The sequence below is a fragment of the Passer montanus genome, unplaced genomic scaffold (assembly GCF_014805655.1).
Source record: "Passer montanus isolate IOZ18808 unplaced genomic scaffold, ASM1480565v1 scaffold123, whole genome shotgun sequence".
Taxonomy (NCBI): domain Eukaryota; kingdom Metazoa; phylum Chordata; class Aves; order Passeriformes; family Passeridae; genus Passer; species Passer montanus.
This window is the reverse complement of record NW_024359056.1, coordinates 1,269,355-1,284,904: the sequence shown is the minus strand read 5'-3', so window position 1 is coordinate 1,284,904 and position 15,550 is coordinate 1,269,355. Positions and strand designations below refer to the sequence as shown.

General features: G+C 69.8%; 3 protein-coding genes across 6 annotated transcripts in view; 2 read left to right on the top strand and 1 right to left on the bottom strand.

Annotated features, from left to right (window-relative positions):
* The first annotated feature begins 7 nt into the window (after nt 1–7).
* On the top strand, nt 8–6,272 carry PDLIM2 (PDZ and LIM domain 2). Of its 3 annotated transcripts, XM_039698300.1 has the most exons (10): nt 439–1,304; nt 1,381–1,486; nt 1,794–1,945; nt 2,272–2,341; nt 2,423–2,514; nt 2,608–2,653; nt 4,472–4,611; nt 4,878–5,023; nt 5,099–5,204; nt 5,790–6,272. In XM_039698300.1, the coding sequence occupies exons 2-10, from the start codon at nt 1,394–1,396 to the stop codon at nt 5,977–5,979; spliced, it is 1,035 nt and encodes a 344-aa protein (XP_039554234.1). In that variant the 5' UTR covers nt 439–1,304; nt 1,381–1,393; the 3' UTR covers nt 5,980–6,272. The 3 variants fall into 3 exon arrangements, 2 of the variants coding, with proteins under 2 accessions (XP_039554233.1, XP_039554234.1); XM_039698299.1 differs by having other exon boundaries at nt 8–1,486; XR_005626439.1 differs by lacking the exon at nt 4,472–4,611 and having other exon boundaries at nt 414–1,486; nt 5,790–5,825.
* A 716-nt stretch (nt 6,273–6,988) lies between these two features.
* CUNH8orf58 (chromosome unknown C8orf58 homolog) lies at nt 6,989–13,011 on the top strand. The gene is given in 9 exon segments (XM_039698304.1): nt 6,989–7,024; nt 7,027–7,141; nt 7,144–7,290; nt 9,011–9,621; nt 9,706–9,793; nt 10,213–11,031; nt 11,106–11,171; nt 11,596–11,697; nt 12,887–13,011. Coding segments are annotated over 6 exon segments (1,155 nt in total). The 3' UTR covers nt 10,371–11,031; nt 11,106–11,171; nt 11,596–11,697; nt 12,887–13,011.
* BIN3 (bridging integrator 3) overlaps nt 12,565–15,550 on the bottom strand; it is a 44,345-nt gene continuing 41,359 nt past the window's right edge. For both annotated transcript variants that reach the window (XM_039698305.1, XM_039698306.1), the window contains one exon: nt 12,565–14,073. In XM_039698305.1, the coding sequence (XP_039554239.1) occupies nt 13,927–14,073 (147 nt within the window). In that variant the 3' untranslated portion in view covers nt 12,565–13,926. The remainder of the gene's footprint in view (nt 14,074–15,550) is intronic.

The window sequence follows — 15,550 nt, the reverse complement described above, 5'->3', positions numbered from 1 at the left end:
CCACGGGCGGGCCCGGCCTCGGCTCCTCCGGAGGAGGCGGTGCCGTCCCGGGCCGCGCTCGGCTCCGCAGCCCCGCGGGGCCGCCCCGGTGAGTGCGGGGGGTGAGGGTGCGAGGGGTCCGTCCGTCGGGGGTCGCGGTGCCCGGGGGTGCAGAGGGATGTGCGGGCAGGTCGCGCCACTGTGTCCCCACGGCCCTGGCGCGTGCCAAGTCCCTGTGTCCCCGCGTCCCCGCGCCTCCTGGCATCGCCCGTCGCCGCCGCTCGGGCCGCGGGTGCCAGGCGGTGCCGCGGGCACAAAGACATCGCTGTGCGGCGGGGACAGAGCCGGGAGGGAGCGCGGACACCGGTGGGCTGCGGGGGGTGCAGCAGGGCTCGGCAGGGATGGAGAAGGGGTGCAGGACACGAAGGGGGGGTGCAGGGACTGGAGAAAGGGACATAAGGGAGAGGTGGGGTGCAGTGTCTAAAGAAGGGGTGCAGGGTCCCGAGGAGAGGTTCAGGCCTGTCGGGGGGTCTGGGGTGGGTGCCCAGCTGGGTGTGGGGGGTCCCCAGGGATGCTGAGCGGGGCTGGGCATGGGGAGGGGGTTTGGGGTTTGCTCCCGGCGCTGGAAGCCCAGCCCAGGAAATTCTTCCGGGCAGCCTCTCAAGCCCCTCTTTGTGCTCTTGGGATTTTTGACATTCCCGGCGGCTGCGGACGGGGTGCCGGGTGCCGGACGGGGTGCCCGGTTCCAGATGGGCTGCCCAGCTCTCCCAGGCTGTGGCGGGATGGGCGGGATGGGATCTGCTGTGGATTTAGGGGATGCGGCTGCACATTCCCACCCATCCCATCGGAGCCAAGCGCTGTGCCACTCGCTGGGGTGCCACGGGGACCCTGTGCCACCCCCGGGGGATCCTCAGCGCCCTTCACCAGCGTGGATTTGCTGTGGGGTGAAGGACTGGGGCTGCTGGGTGTCGGGCGCTGCTGTGGTGAGCAGCAGAACCCGTCCCTCGCTGCCACATCCTCCCCTCCAAGCCCTCAGCTCGGCTCTGCCAGGCCACAGCGCCGGCCTTGCTGCCAAGGCGTCACCGATTTCCTGCCTCGCTCCAGCTCCTGGGAGCGACCTTGGCTGTCTCGGCTGCACCGCCGGGTGCCTGGGACCCCCTGGCCCGGGGGAGGAAGCCGCCAGCCTCGGGGCGCAGGAGGAAGCGGCGGTGGCTGCTGTCACCCTGCGAGGACCTGGGTCCCCTCCCCGGAAGGAAAGCGCTGCCGGCGCTGGGGACCCTCAGGGTGCAGCGGGGACAGGGAGGCCCTCGCTGTGTGCTCTGTGGGTAGGAGCAGGGGGGTCCCCTCCGCCCCATCCCCTCGGCGCCCGGGATCGCTGACACCTCGCTCCTGCCCACCCAGAGCCGCCGCTGCCATGCCGGTGACGGTGACACTGCCCGGCCCGGCGCCGTGGGGCTTCCGCATCTCCGGGGGAAGAGATTTCGGGAAGCCCATCACCGTCTCCAAGGTAGGAGCCCCCCGTGCGCCCCGGCCCGGGAGCGGATCCTGTTTGCTGTCCTCGGGGGATCCCGCTCCGCGGGAACGGCCACGGCGGCTGGGGGGGCTGGGGGGGCCGGGGGGGTCCCGTGGCCCCCGGGCTGGGCTGGGCTGTGCCAAATTTCCGGGCGTTGTTCCCAAGGCCGCGGTCCCTCCTGGCAGAGGGTCTGGCGCTGTTCTGGCAGCGCCCTGGAGATTCCAGAGGGCGGGAGCATCCCGGCGGGGGTGGGGAGGGCTGCACGGGGGGGTCACCGGGCCGCGTCCCCTTCTCCGCGGAGGTGACGGAGCACGGGAAGGCGGCCGCGGGTGACCTCCGGCCGGGAGATGTCATTGTCACCATCAATGGGGAGAGCACGGCTGAGATGCTCAACGTGGAGGCGCAGAACAAGATCAAGCAGAGCCCGGGGCAGCTGCGGCTGGAGGTGCAGAGGTGGGTGCTGGGGCACCCCGACACCGGCCCGGGGTGCCAGCGCTGTCTGCACGGGGCTGGGGTCCCCAACCACGCGGGTGTCACCTGTTCTCCCCCCCGTGGCTCCTGGGGCGGTGCCATCCCCGCGGGAGCCTGGCCCTGCTCTCTAATTAAGGAGTCGGGCGCTAACGAGGCCTGGCAGCGCTGGCAGCCGTTTCCCGGCCGACTGGTCCCAGTTGGGGACCCGGCTGCTCCGCGGCCCCCGGAGCTGCGGGGAGGGGTCACACCGGGCGGTTTTGGGCTCCCGGGGCAGATCCCAAACGCTGCTGCTCTCCCTTGGCCCTCAGGTCCCCGGTGCCACCTGCCAGCCACACCAACGGGGACACCTCCCCGGAGATGCTGGCCTCGCGTTTCCAGGTGAGCCCCGGGCAGCCCCTGCACGCCCCGGGCCCCAGCCAGGGCTGGTGGCAGCTGCCGGTGTCACCCTCCCCTCCCCAGGACACGCTGCAGGTGCCGAGTGGGAGCCGAAGCGCCCCGAGGACGCTCGACCCCAGCCTGGCACCCCTCACCCACCCGCCTGGCAGTGCCAGGTAAGGCTGTGCCGGGCTGTGTGTGGGGCTGGGGGCGAGCAGGGGGCTGGGGAGGGCCAGGGACCCCCCTGATGGCTCTGTTCTCTCCCCCAGCTCACAGCCCTTGGAGCAGGAACTCACCTGTCCCGGCCTCCCCCAGGTGAGCAGGGAGCTGGGGGGGCTGGGCAGAGATGCTGGGGGGACCAAAACCTTCTGAAACCGAAAACCATCCCCCTCTGCACCCCCAAACCATCTATCCCCATTTTAAACCCCAAACCGCCCTGCTTTGAACCACCAAACCTTGCCCCTTTGCAATGCTAAACCTTCCCCCCTCGAGCCCCCAAACCACCCTCCTCTGAGCCCCAAAACAACCCCCCTGTGAGCCCCCAAACCACTCCGTCTGCAGCCCCACGGCCTCGTCGCCGCCCAGCCCCGCTGTCCCCCGGGGTCCCCGTCGGGGCTGGGTGCGGGGCTGTCCCCTCCCCGCCGCGCTGGCAGCGCCCCCGGCCCCGCGGGCACCGCCGCACCTGCCCAGGGATGTTTTGCTCCTCTTGGCAGCGGCGCCAGCCTGGGGAGGCCAAACCAGTTTGGGAAGGCCCAGCCCCGCTCCTGCCAGCCCGGGGCACCGGGGCGTTGGCCGGGCAGGGACCCGCGGCGGGACACCCCGGGAGAGGGATGGGGACACCCCGGGAGGGGGATCGGGATGAGCCGGGAGTGGGATCGGGATGCCCGGGGGCTGGGATCGGTATGCCCGGGGGCTGGGATCGGGATGCCCGGGGGCTGGGATCGGGATGCCCGGGGGCTGGGATCGGGATGCCCGGGGGCTGGGATCGGGATGCCCGAGGGCTGGGTGCCTCGTCCACCCCCGGCTCCCCATCCTGCTGCCCGCGGCCGCCCCGGGATGCCCGGGGGCTGGGATCGGGATGCCCGGGGGCTGGGATCGGGATGCCCGGGGGCTGGGATCGGGATGCCCGGGGGCTGGGATCGGGATGCCCGGGGGCTGGGATCGGGATGCCCGAGGGCTGGCTGCCTCCTCCACCCCCAGCTCGGTGCCAGGCTGCCCGCGGCCGCCCCATCCTCCCTGCGGACAGCCGCTGGCTCCGGCCCTGGCGTCTCCCTCCTTTCCTCCCTCCCCGCTTTCTCTTTTTCTTGTTTTTCAAGCCCAAATTGGGAAGCGCCGCGGCCCCGAGCGCGGCCCTTCCCAGCTGCGTTTGGCCGCAGCCCCGGCCGCCCCGGGGCTCCTCCGGCCCGCTCCCTCCTTCCCTCCAGCTCCTTGTTTGCTTTGGTGCCGGCTCCCAAGGCTCCCTCCCTGCCCCCGAGGGTCCCTCCCGGCTCCGGAGGGTTGGGGACATGGGGGTGCCGTGCCCGAGCCCCCGCGGCCCAGGGGCGGTGAGGGGGGGCTGCCCCTGGCTCCATCCCACCCCTCCCCGCATCCCAGGGATGAGGCCAAGGCCCGGCTCCTCCGGTGCCTAACTTTAGCTCGTCCCTCGTGGCCCCACAGAGCCCCGGCGCTGCCCCTCTCCCTCTCCATGGTCCGGGCTGGGGGTCCCCGTGCCCTGCGCCCGCCCCGGGGTCCCGGGGGGTTCATTCCCGTTCCCATCTGCGTGGCAGCTGCTCCGGCAGCATCGGCTTCCACTTAGCCCGGGCTGCGCCTCCCGGCCGCGCCGGGGCCGCTAAGCAGGAGCAGATGGAGGGGCGGGGAGGGGCGCAGGCGCTGCCTGGTGGGGTGGGGGCGCTGCCCTGGCCCCTCTGGGGGGTCCCAGCCTGGGTGGGAAGGAGAAGCAGCAGGCCCACGGAGCATCCCTGCATCCCTCTGGAGATCTGGGCTTGGGGAAAGCCCCTGGGCCTGGTCCGGGTGTCCTTGGGGTGTCTGGGGGGAGAGGGAGGGTCTGTGGCAGCCTCAGGTGTTTTGGGGGCTGCTGCAGCCCCCCAGCCCAGCGCAGCCCCCCAGGACTCCCCTCACTTCTCCCCCTGCCAGGAGCGACGCCTGAGCCGCCAGAGCAGCTCCCAGGGGCCCGTCCTGCCTCCCCCCCCGCGCCCACCCTCCCCGGAGCTCGGAGCCCCCCAGAACCCCTGGGCAGCCCCCAGGGAGAGGCGCCTCTCCTCCCCCTGCCCCAGGTACGGGGCGGGCTGGGGGCTCTCGGGGGGGACACCACGCAAGGGAAGCCCCCAGCCCCGTGTCCCCGCGCTGGTTTGTCACCCGTGGGTGCTGAGGGAGCCCGCGGAAGGGGTTAACTCACCTGCAGGCAGGTGGGGCCGAGGGAGGGCCGGGCAGGCCGGGGCAGCTCCCGGGCGGAGGGAGCAGGTGGCGGACGGGCCGGGTGGGTCCCGGAATCCGGGCGCTGGGAACCCCCCAAAACCTCCCCTGGGGCTGCGCCCCGCAGCCAGGGCTCGGAGCCGGCCATGAGGCGCTTGGAGGAGGACTCGGAGGTTTACAAGATGCTGCAGGAGAACCGGGAGCTGCGGGCGGCCCCGCGGCAGTCCAGCACCTTCCGCCTGCTCCAGGAGGCGCTGGAGGATGAGGAAGGAGGTGAGGGGGGCACGGAGGGCGGTGGGAGCCCTGGCAGGGGGGTGACGGGACCCTGATGGCCTGGTGTCCCCACAGGAGCCCCCGCAGCCCCCTTCCCCAGCCGGCTCTCGGCCGGGGCCCGCAAGCCCGTGGCCGGGGTGCAGAAGCTGCACGTCTGTGAGAAGTGCGGGAGCAGCATCGCGTGAGTGGGGCTGGGGCCGGGGGGTCCGGGGCTGGCTCCGTCCCTGCTGGAAAAGCCAAAAAGGGGCTGCTGTCAGCGCGGGGCAGGGTTTGATCCTGACATTGCTCCCGGCAGGGATAAAATAATCCCGGGTGTGGGTGGGGCGGGTCCCGGGGCAGAGCCCATCCCTGCTGTCACTGCCGGAGGGGTGAAACTGGGGCTGAGGGTGGGCTGGGAATGGGGCTGGGGGCTCGGGGGTCCCAGGGAGGAATCCATCCCTGCCATTGCTCTTTTGGGGTGAAAATGGGGACGGTCCTGGGGTGTGAGTGGGGCTCGGGGGTCCCAGGGAGGAATCCATCCCTGCCATTGCTCTTTTGGGGTGAAAATGGGGGCGGTCCTGGGGTGTGAGTGGGGCCCAGGTGGTCCCAGGGAGGAATCCATCCCTGCCATTGCTCTTTTGGGGTGAAAATGGGGGCGGTCCGGCGGTGTGAGTGGTCCCAGGGCAGGATCCGTCCCTGCCATCGCTCCAGGGCCACCGTGGGGCTGTGCCCGGGTGGGAGGGGGCGCTGGGGACACCTCGGCTGAGCGCGTGTCCCCTCCCCGCAGGACGCAGGCGGTGCGGATCCAGGACGGCCGCTACCGGCACCCGTCCTGCTACAGCTGCGCCGACTGCGGCCTCAGCCTCAAGATGCGCGGCCACTTCTGGGTGGGGGACGAGCTCTTCTGCGAGAAGCACGCCCGCCTGCGCTACCAGGGACCCCCGGGGGGCCCCCGGCCCGTGTCCCCCCGCTCCTGAGCCCCGGCTGCCGGTCACCCCGCGTCCCCCGGGCTGTCCCACCCCAGGGCTGGCCTGGGGGCTGGGGGCGCTGCCAGGCTGGGGACGGACGGGATTTGGGGGGGATGCGGGGCAGCCGCCCCCTTCGTGGCTGTGTGTGATGAGCTGGGTGAGTTCTCAGCCCGGGGGACACCGAGGGGACATTGGGGCGGGGTCGCTTGAGCACTTGGGTACCGGAGAGGGGCTGGCACGGCTTGTGCACTGACTGCAAAGGGCTTCTCCCAGGAATTAAAGCGGATTCTCTTTAAATATAATATATATTTGCTCCACTGCCGTGTCTGCTCTGTGCCGGGACCCCAGGGCAGGGGGAAGAGGGTTCTACCCCAAACCCGGGGTGCAGACAGGGACCCCCAGCGCCCTCAGCCCTGCTGCCTGCACGCGGGTGGGGGTCCAGGTGCTCCGGTGCCGCCCCTTGTCCTGCTCCCGGGAAGGTCGGGGCTGCCCTCGGGGCTGGCTGGCCGCTCCCTGTGTCCCTGGGAGGTGTCCGAGTTTATCGGGGGCTGTTGGCCGAGGCCTTTGTCCTGCTCCAGGTGCTCTTATCGCCGCGCCCCGCCCTCCGTGCCCTCGCGCTCGGAGATGGCTTTGCTCTTATCTGGGCGTTGCTGTTATCTGGGATTCGCTATTATCAGCGGCCTGGGAGAGACCTGTCCCTTCCCCTGCTCTCTGCAGCAGGGACAGCCAGGACCGCCCCCTCCCCTCCTGCCTGGGGTCTCTCTGGGGTCTGCTCGGGGTGTGCCACAGCCCCCCGTGAGCCCCGGGCCCGGTCACGGAGCTCTCCCCATCGAATTCCCGGTTAATCACCCCAGAGCGGCTGGGGCTGCCCCTGGATCCCGGGAGGAAAGGGGCTGGGAGCAGCCTGGGACAGCGGGAGGTGTCCCTGCCCACGGCAGGGGTGGCACTGGATGGGTTTTGAGGTGCCAACCCAACCATTCCACGGCTCTATGACACCCAGGCAGGGAGGAGGATGATTATGATGATGGTCCTGCCCCCTCCCGCCCTCTCCACACGGGGAAAAGGGGAATAAACGCTTTGAGCCCTCCTGAGATAGCGCAGCTGGGGCTGGGGGCGAAGGGGCTGCCCAGGCAGGGGGCGGCCCCCCACCCCCGCCCCGCCCCGGGGCTGTGCCGCCCCCGGCCCTGCCGGATAAAGCAGCGGAGGAGCAACCCCGGGCTCCCTGCCCTGTTCCCGGTTTCACCCCTCGCTCCCGGTACATCCCGAGGATGCTGCGCCGCCGCGGAGCCTTCGCGGTGCAGCCGCTCCGCGCTGACCTCGGTGAGTCGGTGGTCCCGGGGCTGGGGGCTCCCTCGGGGTCCCAGCCCGCGAGGATCCCTCAGGGATCTCTGCTTTGAGGTGTCTGCTGGAGAGGGAACCTTGGAACCCCGGTTTGTGTTGGCTGTGCTTGAGAAGGAGCCCGGGGGGTCCTCGGAACCCCCAGTTTGTGTAAAGGGGTCCCTGCAGCCCTGTTTTCCACCCCACTCCCTGCCGGGAGGGGCCCAGGCACCGGCTGCGCTGGGAATTCAGCTTTTCCCTTCCCGTGTTTGGGCTGACGGGTCGATGCCGTCCCCAAATGCGGCGTGGGGGTCCCCAAACCCAGGGCCCACCTCCGAGTGTGCCTCAGCTCCAGCTGTGCCGGGACCCCTCCAGCAGCAACATCTGGGAGGTACCGGGGGCTGAGCTGGAGCTGCCCCCGCGGGGGGCACCCCAGGAGGAGCTGATGGGGACCCCCACGTCCCTCCTCGCCCTGCAGTGCCCCCCACGCCCGTGGGGCTGCGGTGACACCCCCGTAGTGGCGGCTCCTGGCACGTGGGGTCCCGGAGCCTGTGGAATCGCGGCGTGTGGGAAGGGGGATGCTGGCAGCGGCCACGGAGCCGCGGTGGAGGGGCTGCCCCCCGGCATTCCTGGGATTCAATCCTGCTGGGGCGGGCGGGCTGCTCCCCGCCATTGCTGGGATTCGATCCCGCCGAGCGGCCGGGTTGTCCCGGCTCCCCTGGGCCCCTCCAGCCCCCGGGGGATGCAGGAGGGGCAGGAATTTGGGAGCACCGCGACCCCCGAGCGGTGAATTGAGCCCACGCTGGAGCCCTGAGTGAGTTTGCTGGAATTCGGCGGGATGCAGGCGGCACCTGGCTGCCTGCCGGCGCCCGAACAGCCCTCTCGCCTTCCCAGCTGCGGTGGGAAGGGAGTCCTTAACCACCGGCCCAGCCAGTATCGCCGATCCCAAAGGCTGCGAGGAACCAGTTGGGAACCGGTCGGGTAATGAGGTGCCTCTGGATGCAGGGCCCGTGGCCGGCCGGGGTGGCAATAAAAGGGAGCGCCGGGACGCGCGCCCGGCACTCGGCTCTGGCGCTCGGCGATGTGGGGTGGCTCCCGCGCCGTCTGGAAGAGGAGGTTCAGCTGCTGTGAGTGCGTTCGGGGGGGTGTCGAGCCCCCCGAGCGGGGCTTTGGGGGTGGGCAGCCCGCAGGAGGTGCCCAAGCTCCGCTGGCAGCTCCCGGAGCCGCGGCCTGGCTGGGAAGGGAGCGCTGGGCACGGAGACCTGGCCGTGGGTGCAGCACGATCCCGGCTGGAGCTGCGGGGTGCTGGGGGCACATCCCGGCTGCCGATGCCACCCCTCCCACGGGGACGGGTGCCAGGAGCTGGTGGTGCCGGAGCCATCCCAGATCCGGGATCCCCCGGTGCTGTGTGCTGGGTCACCGGCACCGAGCTGGAGGGGGATACAGGAGGAACCCGGCTCGAAAGCCCTGCCCAGGTCAGGGTGGGGGCCGTGGGTGCCCCCCAGCAGCTCAGCGTGGGAGGAAGAGGAGGATGGCTGAGGCCAGGGCCGTGTTTTTGGGCAGTAGAGACAACACACTGGGGTTGTAGGAGCGTATTCCCAGCTGCTGGGCAGGGGGGAGAGCGGCCTTGGGCACGGCTGGAGCTGCTGCAGGGGCCTTGCAGGGGTGGTGGGCACCCAGTTTTCTGCCCCAGCTGAGCCCACCCCTCTTCCCTTGCCCGCAGATGGTCCCTGGGAGTCGGCCGAGAGCTGCATCGTGCGCACCTCCGCCAGCGTCTACCGGCGGCTGCAGGAGAGCCCGCGGCAGCCCCCGCGGGGCATGAGCACCCGGGGACCCCCAGCGCAGCCCCCCAGCAGCCCCCCGGCCGCCGGCAGGCCCCTCAAGTCCGAGTCCGAGGATTCCGGCGTGGAGATGACCAGCAGCGAGCACTCGCCCTGCGCCCCGCTGTGCTCCCAGAGCCGCTTCTCCCTGGACGGCTTCCCGGCGGAGGAGCCCCCCGGAGAGGAGCCCCCCCGGAGCCCCCGCAGCCGCTCGGCCAGCCGGCGGCTGCTGCAGGCAGCGCAGCGGAGCAGGAGGCAGCGCTGCCCGCGCCAGCTCAGCCGGCGCAGCGCCAGCGCCGCCGATCTGGCAGAGCCCCCGCGGGACCCCCGGGAGGCCGAGGGGGCTACGGGGGGGCCCCCTCGGGACCCCCGGGCCGTGCCCGAGGCCGCGGTGTCGGGGCAGGGGCTGCGCTACCTGGAGCACGTGTGCCAGATGCTGGAGCGGCTGGCGCGGCTGCAGCAGGACAGCCGAGCCCTGCGGCAGCAGGCGGCCGGAGCCCGCCCGGCCACCCTGGTGAGCGCCGGGGGCAGGGGGATGCGCGGGCGGGGGCTGTGGGGGTCCCGCCTCACACCCCGGCCGTCCTCTCCTCGCCCGCAGCCCAGCCGGCAGCCTCCGAGGCAGGATTTGGGCAGCTGGAGGGGCGAGGGGTTCCGGCCGCGCTCCTGCTCGGACAGCCAGGCTCCAGGTGAGCGGGGCGGGCACCGGTGCCAGGTGAGCACTGGGGGATGCGGAATGGCAACACCGGTGCCAGGTGAGCACTGGGGGATGCGGAATGACAGCACCGGTGCCAGATGGGCAGGGTGGGCTCAGGAATAGTGGCACCTGGGGCCAGGTGAGCAGGGTGGAGGGGCGAGGGGTTCCGGCCGCGCTCCTGCTCGGACAGCCAGGCTCCAGGTGAGCGGGGTGGGCACCGGTGCCAGGTGAGCACTGGGGGATGCGGAATGGCAACACCGGTGCCAGGTGAGCAGGGTGGGCTCAGGAATGGTGGCACCTGGGGCCAGGTGAGCACCGGGGATGGCGGGACAGGGTGAGGGGTCAGCATGTGGCATGGCAGCACGATGCCCCCCGGCCCCTAAGCTTGACCAGCTTTGCTCCCCCTTGCAGCAGCGGACCCCGGGCCGTGCCGGCGGTTGTGGGGACACTCGGTGAGCTCCCCCAGCCTGCTGGAGCCCACCGAGGGCGGGCCGGGCGTCCCGGCACCGGACAAGGTACGGCCGGGGAGGGTCGGGGAGCGGCGGGGGAGCCCCGGGTGCCCCCGCTGACCGCGGCTCTCCCGCAGGACGGGCGCTCGCACTGGGGCCGGGTGAAGGTGCTGCTCACCCGCCTGACCCGCCGCTCCCTGCGCGGCGGCCGCTGCAGGTAGGACCGGGGGTCCCACCGCCACACCTGGATGGAGGAACTGCGTCACACCTCACCCCATGACGTCACGCCGGCCCGGGGCCGGTCCCCGGCCTGGCGCACCCCCTTCACCTTTTTTTCTTTCCCCCAATAAAGTATTTTCACCCACAAAGAGGCGGCTCTTAGCGAGGTGCTTTCTGGCGCGCCGTGACGTCACGCCCCTAACCCCGGCGTGACGTCACGCGAGGGCGCGTCACTGCCGCATCACTTCCGACGGCTCTCCCGCCCCTTTTGTCCCACCGGGCCCGGACCCACGGACGGCCCAAGCGGCTGCCGAGCCCCCGAACTCGTCCTGCCCCCGGAGCCCCCCGGGGGTTGGTGGGGAGGGGGCGCCGGGGGTCCCCGCCGGGGCGGGATGATGCTGCCGGGAGCAGCGCGGCTCTCTCGGGGGGCTCCCCGGTTCGGGGGGTGGGTGAGCAGGGGGTTCGATGCTGTTTCGGCGCTGCCGGAGCCCCTCGTGGTGTCGCCGGAGCCGCAGGTGAGGAAGATGCTGCCCCGAGCCGCGGCCAGGCGCTCTCCCATCAGGTATCCCCTTATCCCTCCTTTTCCCCCTTTTCCTGCTGATTTCCTACCGTCACTTGGGGTTTTCTCCTTCCCAGCGCCCGCCGGCCCCGCTCCGGGAGCAGCCCCGGAGCCGCAGCGTCCGCCGCTCCTTCCCGGGAACCGTGAGTGCCCGTCCCCGCCGTGCCCACCCCCACGGCAGGGCCTGGGGGCACGGGGGGGCCCTGGCAGCGCCCCCCGGCTGGCTCACGGCCGGATCGGGGGTGCTGAAGGGTTTTTGGAGCACAGCTGGGGGGGTGTGTGTGTGTTTTATCCTTTATCCCCCCCTTCCAGCATCAACCCCCTTCCCATCGCCTCTCCCTGCTCTCCTGAGCCCCCGGGGTGAGGAGCAATGGGGAGGGGCTCGGGGAGGTGGGGGAAGGATGGGGCTGGGTGCCCCCGGGGTGGGGTGGGGGTCTGGGCACCCCCTCCCCTGCTGCCCCTCTGCCACCTCCACCTTCCCCCTCACTGGGATCCCAGCCAGATCCCAGTGGCTGATCCCAAGGAAATCACCGAGGCTGCTCCAGGGGATGCTGATTCTCCTTCCAGGGCCCAGATGAGGAGGAGGAAGGAGGTCTGAGCCTCTCTGAGCCACCCCTGGATCACCTGGAACACGGGGCAGCTCCCGAGCACCTGACAAGGAAAATCAAGGTGTGGATCCAGATGTGGGCTGGTGTTGGCAGGCCTGGAGAGGGTTAATTCATCCCGTTTGTGAGGGACTGGCGTGGGCTGGCACCTGCTAAAGCTGTCCCGAGGGGATTTGGGGAGCAAGGGGGACAAGCACTGGGCCAACCTGGAATTCCTGATGGGGAGATAAAAGGAGGAGGTTTGTTCACCAGCAGGGAATGATCCCATGCTGGGATGGCCCCGCTGCTCCTCACGGATCCTCCCGGGGCAGAGCCTCCCTTCCCTCTGCTCCTGCAGGTCCGAGGGCTGCTGAGCCTCACCCAGGGGTGCCTCAGCCACCGAGGCTGAGCACGTTCCTCATTGTAGAGTTTTCCCTTCCTGCCAGCTCTCCCTATTAACGCTGGGATCTTGTGGGTGGTGCAAAACCCGGTAATTATCCACTTTTTACTATAAAAGATGGAATTCTCCTCCCCAACCACTGCGGAGAGTAGGCAGAGTGAATCCCTGGGAACGCCTGGGTTTGAGTTTCCACGGGTGACATCCCTCTCCTGAGGGCTGGGAGGGCAGCAGGAGCTGAAGGCACGGCCCAGGGGCTGGGATTTGGGGATGCTCTGGGTGCTGGGGACCAGGGGAGGTCTGGCTGTGCCACACGGGGTGACTGTGATGGGGACAAAGCCACCAGGTGGGTTCAGGTGAGCCCAGGTGGGCTTGAATCCAGGGAGGAATCAACACCTGCAGGTCACAGAGGGATCTTGGCCCATTTGGGAGGCACACTGAGGTCTGCAGCGCTTGGATCCCGTGTCCCTTGCTCGGGCTCACGGGCTCCATGCATGGTAGTTAAAAATATATATAAATATCTATATTCTGTATATTTAGCATCCCTGCTCTGGGTAACCGTGGTAACTGGGTTTATTTTGCTTAAACCTGGCCTGGCATGTGATGTGCTTGGGAAGGAACAAGGGGAGAGGGAGGGATGAAGTTCTGCATGCTGGGAGCTGGGGAGGAGCCTTGGCACGGGATGCTCTGGAGGGGACCTCACTGTGCACTGGGGACAGCCACCAGCCTTCCCACAGCTCTGCTCCATCCCTTTGCTCCAGCTGGGAAGGCAAATATTGGTTTTAGGGATTCCTAAACCCTGGTTTTAGGGGTTCCATCCCCATTTTCTGCTGGGCTTCCCAGGACACCCCCGAGCCCCGTTCCCTGTCTCGTGCAGGTTTGCCAAAGCCAGGTCCTGGTGGGAAGAGGTGGTGATGGTTTCCCTGTTCCCTGCAGCCGTGTGCCCTCACCTGGAGCAGCAGGAGCCTCGTGCCACCCCAAGGCAGAGGAGGGACCTTTGTCACCTCCCCCAGAACCTCTCCAGGGTGGGCTTCAACCCCGTATCCCAAGCAGCACCTGCCCACCCCAGGGCACAGCGGGCAGCCTCTCCTTGTCCCAAAAGGCTCCAGCCCTGCCCCAAACTGCCTCTGTTGTACAGGAAAACTCCATTCCTCGTGCTGCGAGGGGGGATGTTCGATCCCAATTTTCCATTCCAGGGACACTCCAAGCCCCCCGTGTCCCCCCTGCAGTGGCGGCCGGGCGGCGGCAGAGGGCGACAGCGGCCCGGCGGTGACAGCGACACCGGCACCGGCGGTGACAGCGACACGGCCCCGGCCGCACTGCGCTGCCAGAAACTTTATTGGGGACAAGCACGGAGTCCCTGCGGCCCCTCCGCACACCCAGGAAGGGGTGCAGCCCCCCAGTTTGCCATAGGTTTGCTCCTGGCTGGGTTGTCCCTTAGGGATGTCCCCACTGTCCCTGCTCTGGGGTCCCCATGGCACGCCCTGCACCCCCCAGCTCTGGGGCTCTTTGTAGCATTCCTGGGAAGAGAAGGATGGATGCTCACCATGAGAAGCATCACCCTGTCTCTGTACTTCAAAAAATGAAATTTGAGTGATTTTCCCCTCCCCTGAGGGGACCACTGGGCTCCTAAGGCACAAAATGAGGGGAAGGAGTGGGGGTCTCACCCTCTGGGCTCTGGGGCTGCCAAGGGAGACCGGAACCTAGGAAAATCCAGCACCCCATCTTCATCTGAGCGGGATCACTCCCTTTCCTGCTCCTCCACACCCCAAAATCTAAGGCACAACTCATTCACAGACTAAGCCAGCCCGCAGCCGTGGGGCGACGGGAGCAGCTCCAGCCCCACAAGTCCACCCTGGGAGGGGATCCGGGGTGAGGGGGGGGGATCCCCGCGCCCTGCCCGCCCCCAGCCCGGCCTCAGTCGTCGGCCACGATGGAGAGGGCGCGGAGCTCGCCCAGCTTGGCGTCGTTGTCGCGCTCGCGCTGCTCGTCGCTCAGCCCGGGCCGCTCGATCTGCGCCGTCAGCTCCCCAAAAATCTTGTGCATCTCCGTGTAGTAAACAACCTGTTGGAGCAAGGGGGCTTGGGGAGGGAGGGGAACGGGGGTCTCCTTCCCCAGCGCACCCCCCGGGTGCCCTCGGCAGCCCCTGAGCGCGGCGTTGGTGTCTGGAATAGCTCCCTCCCCCGCGGCCGTGCCGCCCCCTCGGATTATTACAACTCAACACATTTTAATAACGCGCTGCCCTTCTCTGCTCGCTTCCCATCTGCGAGCCGCGCGTGCGGGGCCGCCACCGGCAGCGCCGCCCTCCCGCGGCCGCCTGTCCCCTCGCTTGTCGCCGGTGCCACCGGCAGCACCCGGTGCCCACGGCCCGGCGGGCACACCGGGCAGGGCTCGGGGGCACGCCCGGCAGCGCCGTGCCCCGCGCGAAGCACGGCGAGGAGGAAGAGGAGGAGGAGGGGTGTGTTAATAACGTGCTAATTAGCACCGCCAATTATCTCCGGCAGCGAGCAGCGCCCGCCGGCGCGGGAGCCCGTGGGTCAGCGCAGGCAGATGGCAGCGGGGTGCCTGCTCGGGCGCGGGCTCCAGCGGGGAGAGGGGGGGTCCCAGCCCTGCCGGGGAGACCCTCGGCGCTGGGGGACCCCCCCGGTGCCGCAGGACCTCCGGTGGGAGGGACCCTCGGTGCTGTGGGAGCCCCGGCACTGGGGGGCTCAGCCCTGACTGTGGGACCCCCAATGCTGCTTGGGCACTCCCGGTGCTGCGGGATGCCAGTGCTGCCTGTGCGACCCCCGGAGCTGCAGAACCCCTTGCTGTAATACCCCCCGGGTGCCACAGGGACCCCTGGCACTGCAGGACCCCCGGGGCCGTGCCAGGTGTGGGATCCTGCCCTGGATATCCCCCCCCACCCCCCAGGGAGGGAGAGGGGCACGCAGCCCCCTAGGGCGGGCAATGCCAGCGCTGTCCCCGTTTCCCACGAGGGCCCCAGCATCTCCAGCAGCACCGGTGCTGAGACATCCACGGTCTCCATGGAGACCAGCTCCCCGAATCCTGCTCAAAGCCATGCCGATTTTGGGCAGGCCTCAGGGGGTGTGGTGGGGACCCCACAGGGCAGTGCTGGCTGCCTGAAGCCCCCTCCCAGGCCCGGCCATGCCAGGGGCCCGGGGGCTGCTCCGTGGCCGGGGCTCCCCCCCGCAGCCGTGCCAGCTGAGTCACAGCAACGCTCATTTACACAGTGACTAACGAACCCTGCACAGGGCTGAGCTGGCAGGGGCCCCCCAAAATCCCCGCACGCCCCCCAAACCACAACCCCACAGCTGGGTCACCCCGAACGCCCTCTGAGCCCCGCTGCCAGCCAGAGATGCCACAAACACCTGAAATCCTCTGGCAATGCCACGGGTGGGCAGGGATCTGGGGGCAGGGGTGCCAAGCGGGGTGCCAGAGCCCTGGAGCAGCCTCCGTGTCCCTTGTCCCCAGGCTGCAGTCAGATGGGCTCTGCTCAGTAGCATATGGCCAAGTGGCACTGCCAAACCCAGCATGGAAAAAG

Coding starts and splice junctions, on each gene's coding strand:
- PDLIM2 (XM_039698299.1), top strand. CDS start 551: ATGCTGAGCGGGGCTGGGCATGGGGAGGGGGTTTGGGGTTTGCTCCCG. Junction 1,487..1,793: donor AGCCCATCACCGTCTCCAAG/GTAGGAGCCCCC, acceptor TTCTCCGCGGAG/GTGACGGAGCACGGGAAGGC. Junction 5,205..5,789: donor AAGTGCGGGAGCAGCATCGC/GTGAGTGGGGCT, acceptor CCCTCCCCGCAG/GACGCAGGCGGTGCGGATCC.